The sequence below is a fragment of the Medicago sativa genome, chromosome 8 (assembly GCF_051527215.1).
Source record: "Medicago sativa cultivar Bolivia chromosome 8, Bolivia_mono, whole genome shotgun sequence".
NCBI lineage: Eukaryota > Viridiplantae > Streptophyta > Magnoliopsida > Fabales > Fabaceae > Medicago > Medicago sativa.
Window position 1 is genome coordinate 86,148,030 of NC_140756.1, and position 11,999 is coordinate 86,160,028.

The 11,999-nt window shown below is 34.8% G+C and overlaps 1 protein-coding gene across 1 annotated transcript; it reads right to left on the reverse strand.

Annotated features, from left to right (window-relative positions):
* Window positions 1–1,236: 1,236 nt before the first annotated feature.
* LOC146902668 (AMSH-like ubiquitin thioesterase 3) lies at window positions 1,237–9,845 on the reverse strand. The gene is made up of 14 exons (XM_085739270.1): window positions 9,557–9,845; window positions 9,087–9,151; window positions 8,914–8,989; window positions 8,614–8,814; window positions 8,230–8,318; window positions 7,227–7,332; window positions 6,684–6,730; window positions 6,250–6,571; window positions 6,017–6,106; window positions 5,857–5,919; window positions 4,193–4,267; window positions 3,205–3,267; window positions 2,900–2,952; window positions 1,237–1,857 (listed from the first exon to the last, which is right to left on the reverse strand). Exons 1-14 carry the CDS (start codon window positions 9,653–9,655, stop codon window positions 1,677–1,679), a joined length of 1,530 nt encoding a protein of 509 aa, XP_085595396.1. The 5' UTR covers window positions 9,656–9,845; the 3' UTR covers window positions 1,237–1,676.
* Window positions 9,846–11,999: the final 2,154 nt, after the last annotated feature.

Genomic DNA, 11,999 nt, shown 5'->3' on the forward strand with positions numbered 1-11,999 from the left:
GGGGGCATAAAGTTGATTTGGTGGTTGGGGTGGAGGAGTTAAGGAGCAGTGATAAGGTGGTCGAAAGCTCGATCTTCACTCTTAACATAATACTCATTTTTTTAGGAAATAATACTAACAATTACAAACGACATTAATATTGACGGTTTAAGAAAATAGTTATATTTTTTTTTGAAGAAATAGTTAAATAAAAAAATTATGGGTGTATAATTCGCCATAATTTTTTTAAAATAAAAAAAGTATTAAAATAATCACTTTTCACAACCAAAAAACGTACACTCTTTGTTGTAATTATCATGCAGTACAAAACAATAATTTTTGAGAAAAAATTCTACTGGTACAAATTATGTCAACATTAAAATGAAAAGTTTATCAATACTAAACATGTAATATCTGGCCATAAATTTCCATGAAAAAAACATAAATTTATTTATTAAAAAAATGAAGAGGATGTTCAGAATTTCTGACGATTTTTATCAGAGGGGTCCATTTATGATGCATAGGTCAAACTTAGAAAGAAACAAATGTTAAATTTGGAGGGAGGTTTTTTTTGTCACGGGCGACAAAAAAAAAAACTAAGAAAGTAGACAAGAAATTCACTTAGGTGAATATGCGGGATGTTAAGGTTCAAACTCGGACCTCTGTGTATATTGTTCAATGTCCCGATCAGTATCAACCGAGTTAAAGCTCATTTGGAGGGAGGTTTTATTGGCACCACAGATTATAATTTTGGTTCAATAATTATTACTACTACTATACGACGGGTTTTAGCGTTCATTCATAAGTTTTCTCAGAAAGGAAAAGAAAAAACTTCCATTCTTGCAACTGATATATGACTGCAAACTGCATGAAAGGGTAAATGGATATATTTAGGTTATGTGTTTCCATCAGAATTTGATAGAGGACTGTCGCAAAATAGATTGCAAGCTATTTTTGTTGGTTCATGAACATGGCCAAGTTATCAAAAAAAGAAAAATAAAATCTAACATTTTCCTATGTAAGCAAATTTCACTCTCAAGTCTCAATCCCAGAATTATCTATTATCAATTTAAGATCAAATTCTTTTGACCCCTTTAGGATCAAGAACCCTCAATTCCTAAACTATTCTTAGTTCAAGCATTAAGCACACGAATTTATATTCTCATGCTATATTTAAAGCATGAGAATATAAATTCTTTTGATTCTTTTGCAAATGAATCTAACGTCAATTCTTAGGCTGTCAATCCAAGAAGAGCATTAGTCACAAAACATTGAAAGGATAAACTTGAATTAAGACGATTCATTTACATAGAAATCAAAATAAGGTCCATCCCCCTCCTCTGCTTTGACTTGCAGAAAGTCTAAAAATATTCTAAATAGCAAACCAACAGCAGCACGTAATCAGCCCCAAACCCTATATCACATTCATGGTGTGATTTTCTGTACAAAACATAAGTGTCCTATATCACATTTAAGTTATTTTGTTAAGCAACTCATTTCTTCAGTGTTTTAAATATTGCTAGATTTACACAACTATCTTTTCACGGTTTCGCTAGTATAGTACAAAATCATGGGACTGGTGATCAGTATTCTCTCAGAATTTATAAATACAGAAGAATCCACATATATAGCGTTGGGTAGAAAATGAGGCAGATCCCTGTCCCTGTACTTGTAGTTTGTGAAGAGTGCTCAATCAATCATCTCTCGCGAAGGTCAAGAACATCAAACTTCATGTTAGCATTCATATAGACATGAGAGCAGTGCTCATATATTGGACTTCCATCTGAAGGCTCTTCATGGGGATGAAATCCACGTTCTTGACAGTTACGAATTACAGACACACCACCTGGATCAGACAGGTGAAATATGCCATGTGGACTGCAGCACCACATAAATGAAGTTATTTTAATTAGTGACAAAAATTAAAACAAATTAATATAATAATTCTTTTGTAAATAAAGAATCTTCAAATATTATATCCATATCGAATTAGCACTATACTCCTCATTTCCATACTAAAGGCTGCCCCAGCAGATATACAAACTAAATAGTTTCTAAGGCACAACTGATAATATACATCAAAGTAGGTGTCTGTTATTAGCTTTTATATGATAAAGATGATTTTTATTTTATGCAATGAAAACTTCACCGAAACCAGTTACTATACATGCAAGATGTTTATTAAGGTTCCACAATTTGTGGATGTGCCATTTTTTGCTAACAAAGGGTATCACGTCTTTAATAACTAATAAGTAAATGAAAATAATACTCGCTCGAGATCCTAGAGAGGTGTAGAGAAGACAGATAGAAAGAGAAAAGAAAGGGAAGAGACAGAGTGAGAAAAAAAAATGTGATTGGTTAGTGGTTACGTGACGAGAAAAGAAAAGAAAAGAAAAGAGAGGGAAAGAAAGAGGAGATGTAAGCACTAAGCAAGTAGGGGGTGTGAGAACATAAGAGCTCATAAGCAAATAACAGTACGTAAAAGCAAATGGTTTAGCTAGGTTGGCTTGGATTGGAAGGTTGGGGGGGGGGGGCTGTGAGGAACATCAGAGAAGTAGCAGATGAGATCATATTTGTAACCTATCAAATCGTCCCTTGGATTGACCTAAATAACTATCAATCAATCATTTACCATGAAGGCTAATAAAAAATAGGGAATGAATGTGGACCACAGTTTTGAGCAAGTTGTTCAAGTAAAACAAAAACCTTCTCACTCCACATTCTTGGTCTATATCCAAGATCAAACAACAGAAGTAGCAAATAATTCTCTAATCCAATCTTGGCAAAGCATATTATTGAACAGAATTGGTAAGAAGAGAAGCCAAAGCTCAGATTATGATCAGGGTTATTGTAGATGTTTCCTAGCTTAATCTGCAATAAATGATGATCATGATTTATGAATGCCAAAAAAAAAAATTACCTTTCTGTATCTGTAGGAGCCATGACTATTGCAATTGCCTCTGGTAACATTATCTAAAATGAAACCACAAAATATGCACCATATCAGCTAAATACATAAAAACGAAATGCAGAAATGTTACTTATAGTTGCCAATTGGATGTTAGAATAGAAGAACTTTAAAATTTGGTAGTACCCAAAAAAAAAAAAAAACCTTCAAATAGGAAAATAAGGCTTATTGCTCCCATGATATATTACACTAAAAATTCAAATAAGTGCAATATTTCTTGCCTGAGCCATAGTTATAAATATAGAGCCATATATTACCTGATATGAGTAATGCGTGTGCAGATCCACGGATGACATGAAACAAGTCTGAGACGGGTGTGTCTTGAAATCAAAAGATAAATAAATAAGATCAGCATTTGTGCAGATTAGCATTTAAGACTATAGAATAAAAGTGTGGGTAAAAGAAACACAAAAGGTGTGCTTGAAACAGAAGGTAATCTGTCTCCAATTGTACCTTACAGGAGTAAAAACTATTAATGCACCCAACCATCAAAATCACCATGTTAAGGCTTATGGTTACTTTGATAGTAATTATTTCACACATAGCAAGGCATAAACTATCATCTTTAAGATAAAGATAAAATACCTAAAGGCAGTGGAAACCAAAAGAAACAGAAAGAGAGAGAGACTATCGCAAGGACTAAATAGTAGCATACAATTGCTATCTTAGAGTATACTCCACAGCCCCAAGAGGAAAAGGGAACGAAAAGGATTCATTCTGTCCATTTACTTCTTACTAAACCTGATTTGCTGTGTTTTTCACTTTTTCTGCTTTCCTCAAGGTTATACTGATAGAAAAATGTGATGATTGGAACTTTTTCGAGAAACAGTGGCACAATGATTTGGCATGCTTGATGACTATTAAAAGTTCAAAGCACCCTTAAATTCTGTCAAAAACCTGGCTTTTTTATTTGTGTAGTATTACTCACATTGATATCACTCTATCAAAAAGTAATTCATTTGATAATGAAATTTTTTAGTGTAGCCGGTTCAACTATCCGTACATACCAGGATTACAAAGAGAAGCGGGTAATTAAGGAATGATTCTTTGTAGGTTACTACTTAATAAATATGAGCAACATAAGTGATACAGATTTCATATACTAATTAATCAGCATGCAGACGCCCTGTAGTAGAACAGATCAATACTAAAAGATAAGTTTTTTGCTGCCACCATACAAGATAGAAAAACAAGTTACTCCCGAATATAAATACATATAATAGCCAAAGACAGAGGAGCACTTACATGTATCCAACCTAAAGAAAAAAGTGACAAGCTGTCTTGAACTTCAAATATTTCTTCTTCATTCAACGTTTGACACTGAACAATAAAGTCAATTTAGATGTCTTACTGCTTAATAGAAAAATAACATTGCAGTGTAGAAGAAAAGAGCATCAATGAACCATATTTAAATAATAAAATCCTTTGAATTTTATTGCGTACTTGATAATATGCTAGATAACCCACTCTATGTATATATAATATGCATTATTCCATTTTATCTAATATAAACCCAGATATTTGGTTAAAAAGATCAATATCAACATAAATCCCATTCACAACTAGAACCACTGAAAAATCAATCAAAAAAATAATATGTGGAATGCATTGCATCACGAAGGTAAAAAATGAAGAAAAAAAATAAAACACTCTTTGCCCTTTATCTGCATCCTTTGCTACCTAACAGGATCTACTTTTGTACTTTAATATTCCCCAATTTGCTCCATTTTATCTATACCTCAAACATTATTTTGAGACATTGGTGAAACTTTAAATCCCCGTCTATCAGTTTCTCCTTTGAACTAAGTTGGTGGTGCTTATTGAAGTTTAGGGTTGGAGTTGGTAGTTTCAGATATTTTCGGCATCATAATTGTGGTAGGCCTCCTTTGACTTGGTGGCTGGTGGCCCTTGATGTTATTTTGTAACATGTAAATTATATAGCCATATGGAAGCTTGTGTTGGATTCACTTTGGGTAAGTATAACACTTACCAAACTTTTGTATGGTGTATTTTGAAACTTTTGGTTTGTGACATCTGCATTATTATCAAATGTTTATGCTATGACATGACTGTTTGTGATAACTATTCTAATAAGTATATTGTTCTGAGTATCAGGATCACAAGGCTGGGTTTACACAGCTTGAGTTTTCGGGTTGTGACAACATGATAAAAACACTACAGAACTTTGAGGGTCTGCTTCCTCCTGCCCTGAAGCTCAATACATCACTCAACTTCTGCATATCTTCTACCCTCCCCTCTCTTCACATATATCCCCCACTCAACCTGGTGACTATATTAAAATTGACAAAAGAACCAGATGGTTTAAAAATATATTTGAATTATTCGAACTTAAAGTACTGATGGATGTTGAAACAGCATTTTCACAAAAATGTTAAGAAATCATTTCCGATATCAATAGTTCCTAATTGCGCATGATTCTCCAATCACAACATCTGTGTGGCATAACCTCAAAGCAGATAGACTCAGAGAAGGTAGCCTGTAATGTTTGAAAATGATAGAAATCAAGAGGAAGAATTGGGTCAGCTGATACCAAATGTGGTTAATGAACCCAAGGTTTGGAAATGGCAAGGGGGGATGAATAATACGTGATGAGTTAGTTTGTACAAGGACTAAGTGAGTAAGGAGAGCGAATATCATAGAATTCTGTTATGGCGAGATTGTGGGATCACAGAGAATCTTCTTTGGTGAGGGAAGCATTTTGACTTGGGTTGGTAGACTTCGTTCTATCAGATTTTTCTTTTATTCTCTTGTAATTTGCTTTGTTCATCAATACAAATTACAGGTTATTTAGTATCTTGCATCCTCTGAGACAGATAGTATAATGGCATATATAATCACTTAAAACAGAGAACTGGATCACAAGCACTTAAATATGATAGTCTTCTTACCGAGTCCGAAGTTGATTCCTGCTTTGGGATTATGAGTGTTGTTATCTGGAAAACCCTGTTTTTCTAGAGCCACACAAATTGCAAGCACAAATAACTGTTAAAATTAGCACAAAGAAACTTTCTTGAATCTGAAGATACATAAAATTAAGTCTGCTCTTACCAGAGACCCTGCAAGAACACCACAAGTCTCTAAATTCTTTCGCGTGTTTACTGAAGCTAATCTCAGAAAATCTTCCATCATTTTTACAGGCTGCAAAAACGAAGTAAAATTATGATTTACACAATGTAAGAACTAAACAAACCACACCCAAATAAGAATATGTTCCGATGAATGACCAAGAGAGTCCAAGATATATGGTGCACACTTCTGGCAAAAAATTAAATTAGGCTTACAATGTGTAGGTGTTGATATGTAGTGGGACCATGTCCAGAATCATGAGAAGATTTTGCTGGTCCTGGTCTTGGATCTGCAACTTTGGAATGAGGAATACAGGCACGTTCCGGGTGAACCTGAGCAAGAACAGGAGGAGGCATAGGTTGCTTGATGTTGAGCAAATGTAAGGAGTCCTCCCGTGGTTCCATTACAGCAGGAGAACAAGACTCAACAGTAGGATGCAACCATCTTCCATCATCCAAGGAGAGAATTGAATCCATTGTGGACGTAAGTGGTCCTTGGTCACCATCTTTAATGCCAACAAGATCATACTTTACAGTGCTATAAGCATGAACAACACAGTGGTAAGTGTGTGCGCAGTTATATTTTACAGCAAAAAAGCTGAGCAAAACACCTTTGAACAAAAACTGATCTTAAAATAAACAAGTAAAACCTTGAATCTTTGGTATGTGTAAGATCATTACTGCTTGGATATTGAACCTGCACAGCACCAAATATGAGTTAATACGTATCAGAGCACTTGGGGAACCCTCCCTTAAAAGCTAGTTATCAAGGGAGAAGAAACAAGTCACTTAAATACTCCACCAAATAGTATCCCGTTCTACTCGATGTGGAACTTGGGCACCCTATAGTACCCAAAGTCCCCATCATCAGTATTGTTTAGAACTATGAAAAATTATCTCGTAATATCTTTATTGCATCTTCACAGTAACTTGGTATCTTAGATTACCTACTAGGGTAGGTTTTCATATCTCCTTATATTTCATAATTCATTTCCTCACAATTAGATAGACAGCAAGTCTAGTAATAATTTACATAAGGGATAGTTCTATATGCTTTGCTACACATCGTATATCAATTTCAGAGCATTCAATTTCTATTCTCTTTTCTAAAACTCCATTGTTGCAACAAGTATTATATCAGATATAGATAATTCATGGTCACTTAATATAACAAACCCGCACTTCAATTTTACCTTTATTTCTGCACTAGGTCCAAGCCATTGTCCCCGAAGACCATTTGGTCCTAAAAATGAGTGTCTTGACAAGGTTTCCTTATTTGGTAGGGGTACATTCAGAGATCTGCAAGTCCAGAGAACAGTTATCATATTTCCTCCTTCAACACAGAAGCATGATTTTTCTTTTGAAATATATCAAAAATGTTCAAGACAGAACCTCCTCAAATCACAAGGATAATAGAAACATATATGCTGATTAAATTGCGCTGAATGAACATGGCATTAGGAGTGGAAATAGTATATAAGCAACAAAAGTATATAAGTATAACATTAGAATTAGATCCAGTAATGTGTACATGTAGTAAATGCAAAAACACTGTTAAATGAAACACTTCTATTGTATACTCTTTTTTTTTTTTTTTTTTTTTTTTTGTGTGTGTGTGAGGGGTGGGGGGAAACAACTGCTAAACCTGCAACATCAAATCCCCTTAAAATCTAAGCGACAAAAGGAACAAAATAATCGAGGACAAAGAAACGGAAGTCAAAAGAATGAGCACATCCCAATTCATAATTTGTAGGGGTGCCCAACTGGGTTGAACCCATCAGGGAGTTTTGGTTAACCCGCCATTTTTTAGCAGGGTGGATTGAAATTTTCAACCGTTTAATCTGTGTTGACCTGCCCTGCATAACTCATAAAAAACAGGGCAGGTTGACCTGTCATTTTATTTTTTATATAGTTAATTACTTTAGGCTATTTTTGCAGGCCAAACCATGGTGGGTGATATGTTCAACCCACTATTGTAATTTAACCCGCCCCATCCTATTATAGACAGGTTGGTTGTGGGGCAAGGCGGGTTGGCCAATTTTGCCACCCCTACTAAATTCACCATCATAATATTTATGTCCTAGAATTGCTATAGCCCCAAAGAAACCACTCGTAACAAAAAACATCACTTACTAACAGGCCTCATGTAAGTTATAGAAAGTTATAAAGAATAGAATGTTGGGCAGAAATACTTACAATTTCTGAAACTGCTTGTCAATAGGCATGGAATTATAAGATAATGTATTATTGGGTTTCCATGAAGATTGTGAGCCCAATCCAGCAGACTGCAAATATGTCAGAAAAGTAGAAGAGTTGATATTGGTAAAAGGTATAAACCACATGCAAGCAAATAAGAGCAGAAAAAGTTAAAATCTTGTGCAACCTACGCAGCTTCTTCAAAAATGTGTATTGATTGTAAAAAAAAAAAAAAAAAAGAAAGATAAATAAAGCCCACAAAAGTTTTAAAATTTTCAAGCCCTTCAACTTGGATCTAGATCGGGTACCATTGGAACAGATGAAAATATTTTAAGAATTTTCAGTATCCCGACAATTGATGTAAAAATATGACACAGTCCTCACCTGTTTGAAATCCATGCTTGAGTTATATCTTTTATTGACAGCTGGCCATTCCAAACTTGAATTCGCTGGACTCTGCAAAGCCATATCGAAACCATTTTCTTCGGGCAATGGAGCTTGTATACGCGATTCATTCAATTTGTCCAACCGGCGTTTGAATTCTGGCTTCAAGGACTCAAGCTCATCCAATACAAGTCGTGATCTCTATAAAGGAAAAAAAAATTAAAAAAAACATTAAATTTAACAAAAACAAAAATAAACACATGGACATCTACCATAAAAATTGGCAAAGCAGCTTCTCACCTTCTTATATGCTGCTCGTTCGTTAGCAAGAGTAGCTTGGTAATCTCGATGATAGGGTATCGTCTCGGAAATCAAACTTGAAAAGATGCAAAGACAATACAGTAAGGTACAAAAATGGAAAGGTTATACCTAATTTAACTGCAAATTTATGCCGTAAACCGTCAAAGTTTTACCTTATAAATCTAAGGAGCATGATGTACAAATCAACTACATTATTCTCCTCCCGGTAGACACGTGCCTGTTTACAAGATCAAAATTAATCACTCAATTGAACTATCCTAGAAAGAATAACATAACTAATGAAAAGCAACAATCTGACAAGTATATCAAAGTTCAAGTAATTCCACACAAAACTTGTAAAGGCACCAAATTCAAGTCACCGAATTCATGCACCATTCTCAGTTCAAATTCTGCGACTAACATAAGAGTTTTACATTGATTTGCAGCGGTGGCATGTCTAGTGTATGTGCCCGGCACATGAGATTGCATTCAATTATGTCATTTTCTTAAATCACTACCGGTGTACTAAAAATGACAAGGATAAAATATTGTGATTGGGGAAGATTGGAGATAAATCTAGTAAAGCCCTACCCTAACGTAATTGAAGAAAATGGATGATTAAGTGTTGAAATCGAAAGAGTACCTGTTTGAGGAGACTATCGGCGATTCGATAGTAATAACGGAGAGGAAGGCGATTATCAACCTCGACTTTGGGAGCCATCGAATCCAAGTCGATCGTCATCTTCTTCTTCGGAAACGAATGCCACCGCCGGTGGATAGACACTTCAATTGATTAACGAAACTTGTTGTGTTTCTGAGAATGAAATTCACGACGAACACAGTTTTTGGAGTTGAAGCCTTGAAGGTAGCAGAGCAAGGAAGGATCAAAGGCGTGTCATACAAGTCGTTAAACTCGTCGTTTCGAAAAAGGTAGAAGGAGCTGCTATTATTCTTCTCTTTTTATACTTTTCATTGTTTTTTTTTTTTTGTACACGACATAGTGAGGTCATAAGATTAGAACCAAAGAAAAGAGACCGAGGATCCTACGTTTTTTTTTTTCTCCGTATAGAAGATGTTGGGTTTTATTTTAGAGAGATTTTGTCATTTTAACGTGATATTGTTTTATTTGTTTTTTTATCTGATTACAATGTTTGTATGGTTTGAATTGATTGATAAACTTCGATCAATTAGGGATTCGATTAAATGATTTAGCCTTTCAATTGCAAATCTAAATGCATTGATCTTGTATCGCTTTAATTTTGTGATATTATTTGTATGTATTTTATCGTTTTGGCATTTGTTCTTCATTTATTTTTTCTCGTGTAAGGAGACGTATTACATTCTCATTTGGCCTCGTCTTCCTGGGTGCGCCTCGGTTAGATTCCTCACTTCTCGACTTCGAGATAGCATCATCGTTGTCATGTCTTCCGATGGCGAGCCATATAGTTGTTTCATGTCTGTATGGATTACATTTATTTTCTTGTTAAGTTTCTTGATATGGGCTCCATTTCTTTCACGGTGTTTTTTTATGTCTGGTGTGTATGGCCTCGTCATTGAGGCGGTGAGGTGTCCAGCTGTTTCTACCATTCATTTTCATTCCCTTTTGTCGATGGAGTGTGTCGGAGAAAAAGATTTTCTATCAACGTTTTTTTGCCTTGTGTCGTTGTCAACTTCTCTCATACACTCTTGGTTCAACACATTGGAATTCGTTCAGGTGGACTTGCTAATTTTGTGAATGCTCTAACTGACGTCTCCTTACAACCATGGTTGATTATATCTTAAGGCCTATATAATTTTTATTGGAGCCTGACAATGAGCGCCAATGTTATAAAGTTTATTATCTGACAAGTCTAGTTTGTTATGGTACTGCTACGAGGCGGACAATATATCCTATCTGATTTGAATGTCACTGTGATGTCAAGAAAGAGGGAGCACGTCGCCGATTCCAAAATCTTAAAGCGTAGACACGTTAGTTTTATAGGATAGCATTGATGATAGTTTTTTGCATTTGCTTATCCTTTTTGCCAGGGTGAACACCTCATATTTTCTTGCATCTGAACATTGTTGCGCGGTTTGTTTGATATATTTGAAAAGAGTTTCCCTTTTGGACAATGTTTGAATATGACATACCTTGTTGGACTTGGACAAAGTTTGAATATGATATATTTGGTTGGATGGTTTAAACCCATACCGATAAAGCAATCATCATTCAATCAATTAATGACGTGTCGTCTTTTATTTTTAAATTTAAATATGCAAACCATTTTTCAAAAAAAAAAACCTAGAATTTTAAAAATATTTATAAAAAAATTAATAAAAATACGATTTTTTGTTTGTTACAAAGCGAAACAGAGACAAAAGAAAAAGGCAGAAGAAAAATGAAAAACAAAAGAACTAGCACCTCATGAAGAAGGTCCCCATTACGTCCGTCCTGAGAAGAGGGAGTAAATCCTCTGGAGGAAAAGTAAGGATTGTAAACTTAACATTTGATGAAGCTCCCAATTTAGCCATGAAATTCGCACATTGATTGCCTTCTCTAAGGGTATGTTGAATAGAGAAACTTCGACTAGCCAGAAGGTCCTTAATATCCTGAATAACATAGATGTGGAACTGCGATGTGACACCAAAGATGAGGTTTATGGAGAGGAGAGAGTCTGAGTAGCACACCAATTCTTCAATTCCCATGTTTATAGCCAGCTTGAGCCCCTTGTGAATTGCAGAAAGTTCAGCCAACAAAATATCTTTGGAGTTGTTGATGAAACCCGAGAAGCCTGACAAATAGTTGCCTGAATTGTTGATGTTAATACCACCAAAGCTCGCACGAAATAAAAAACACGAATCAAGCAATCATAGAAAATCATCGTTTTTAAAATGAAAAAAGAAGAATAAAATAAACTAAATGTAATTATTTAGTTAGCACACAGCTAAAAATGATCTTATCTTATTATCTTTTTTTTTAAAAAAATGATCTTATTCAATTAGCTAGTCACTATAGTATCTATATTCTATGCAGTAACAATTTTTTTTTTTTGACAAAATGCACCAACAAAAAGATTAGTTTTCAATTTCAACCATGCTCCTCTCAA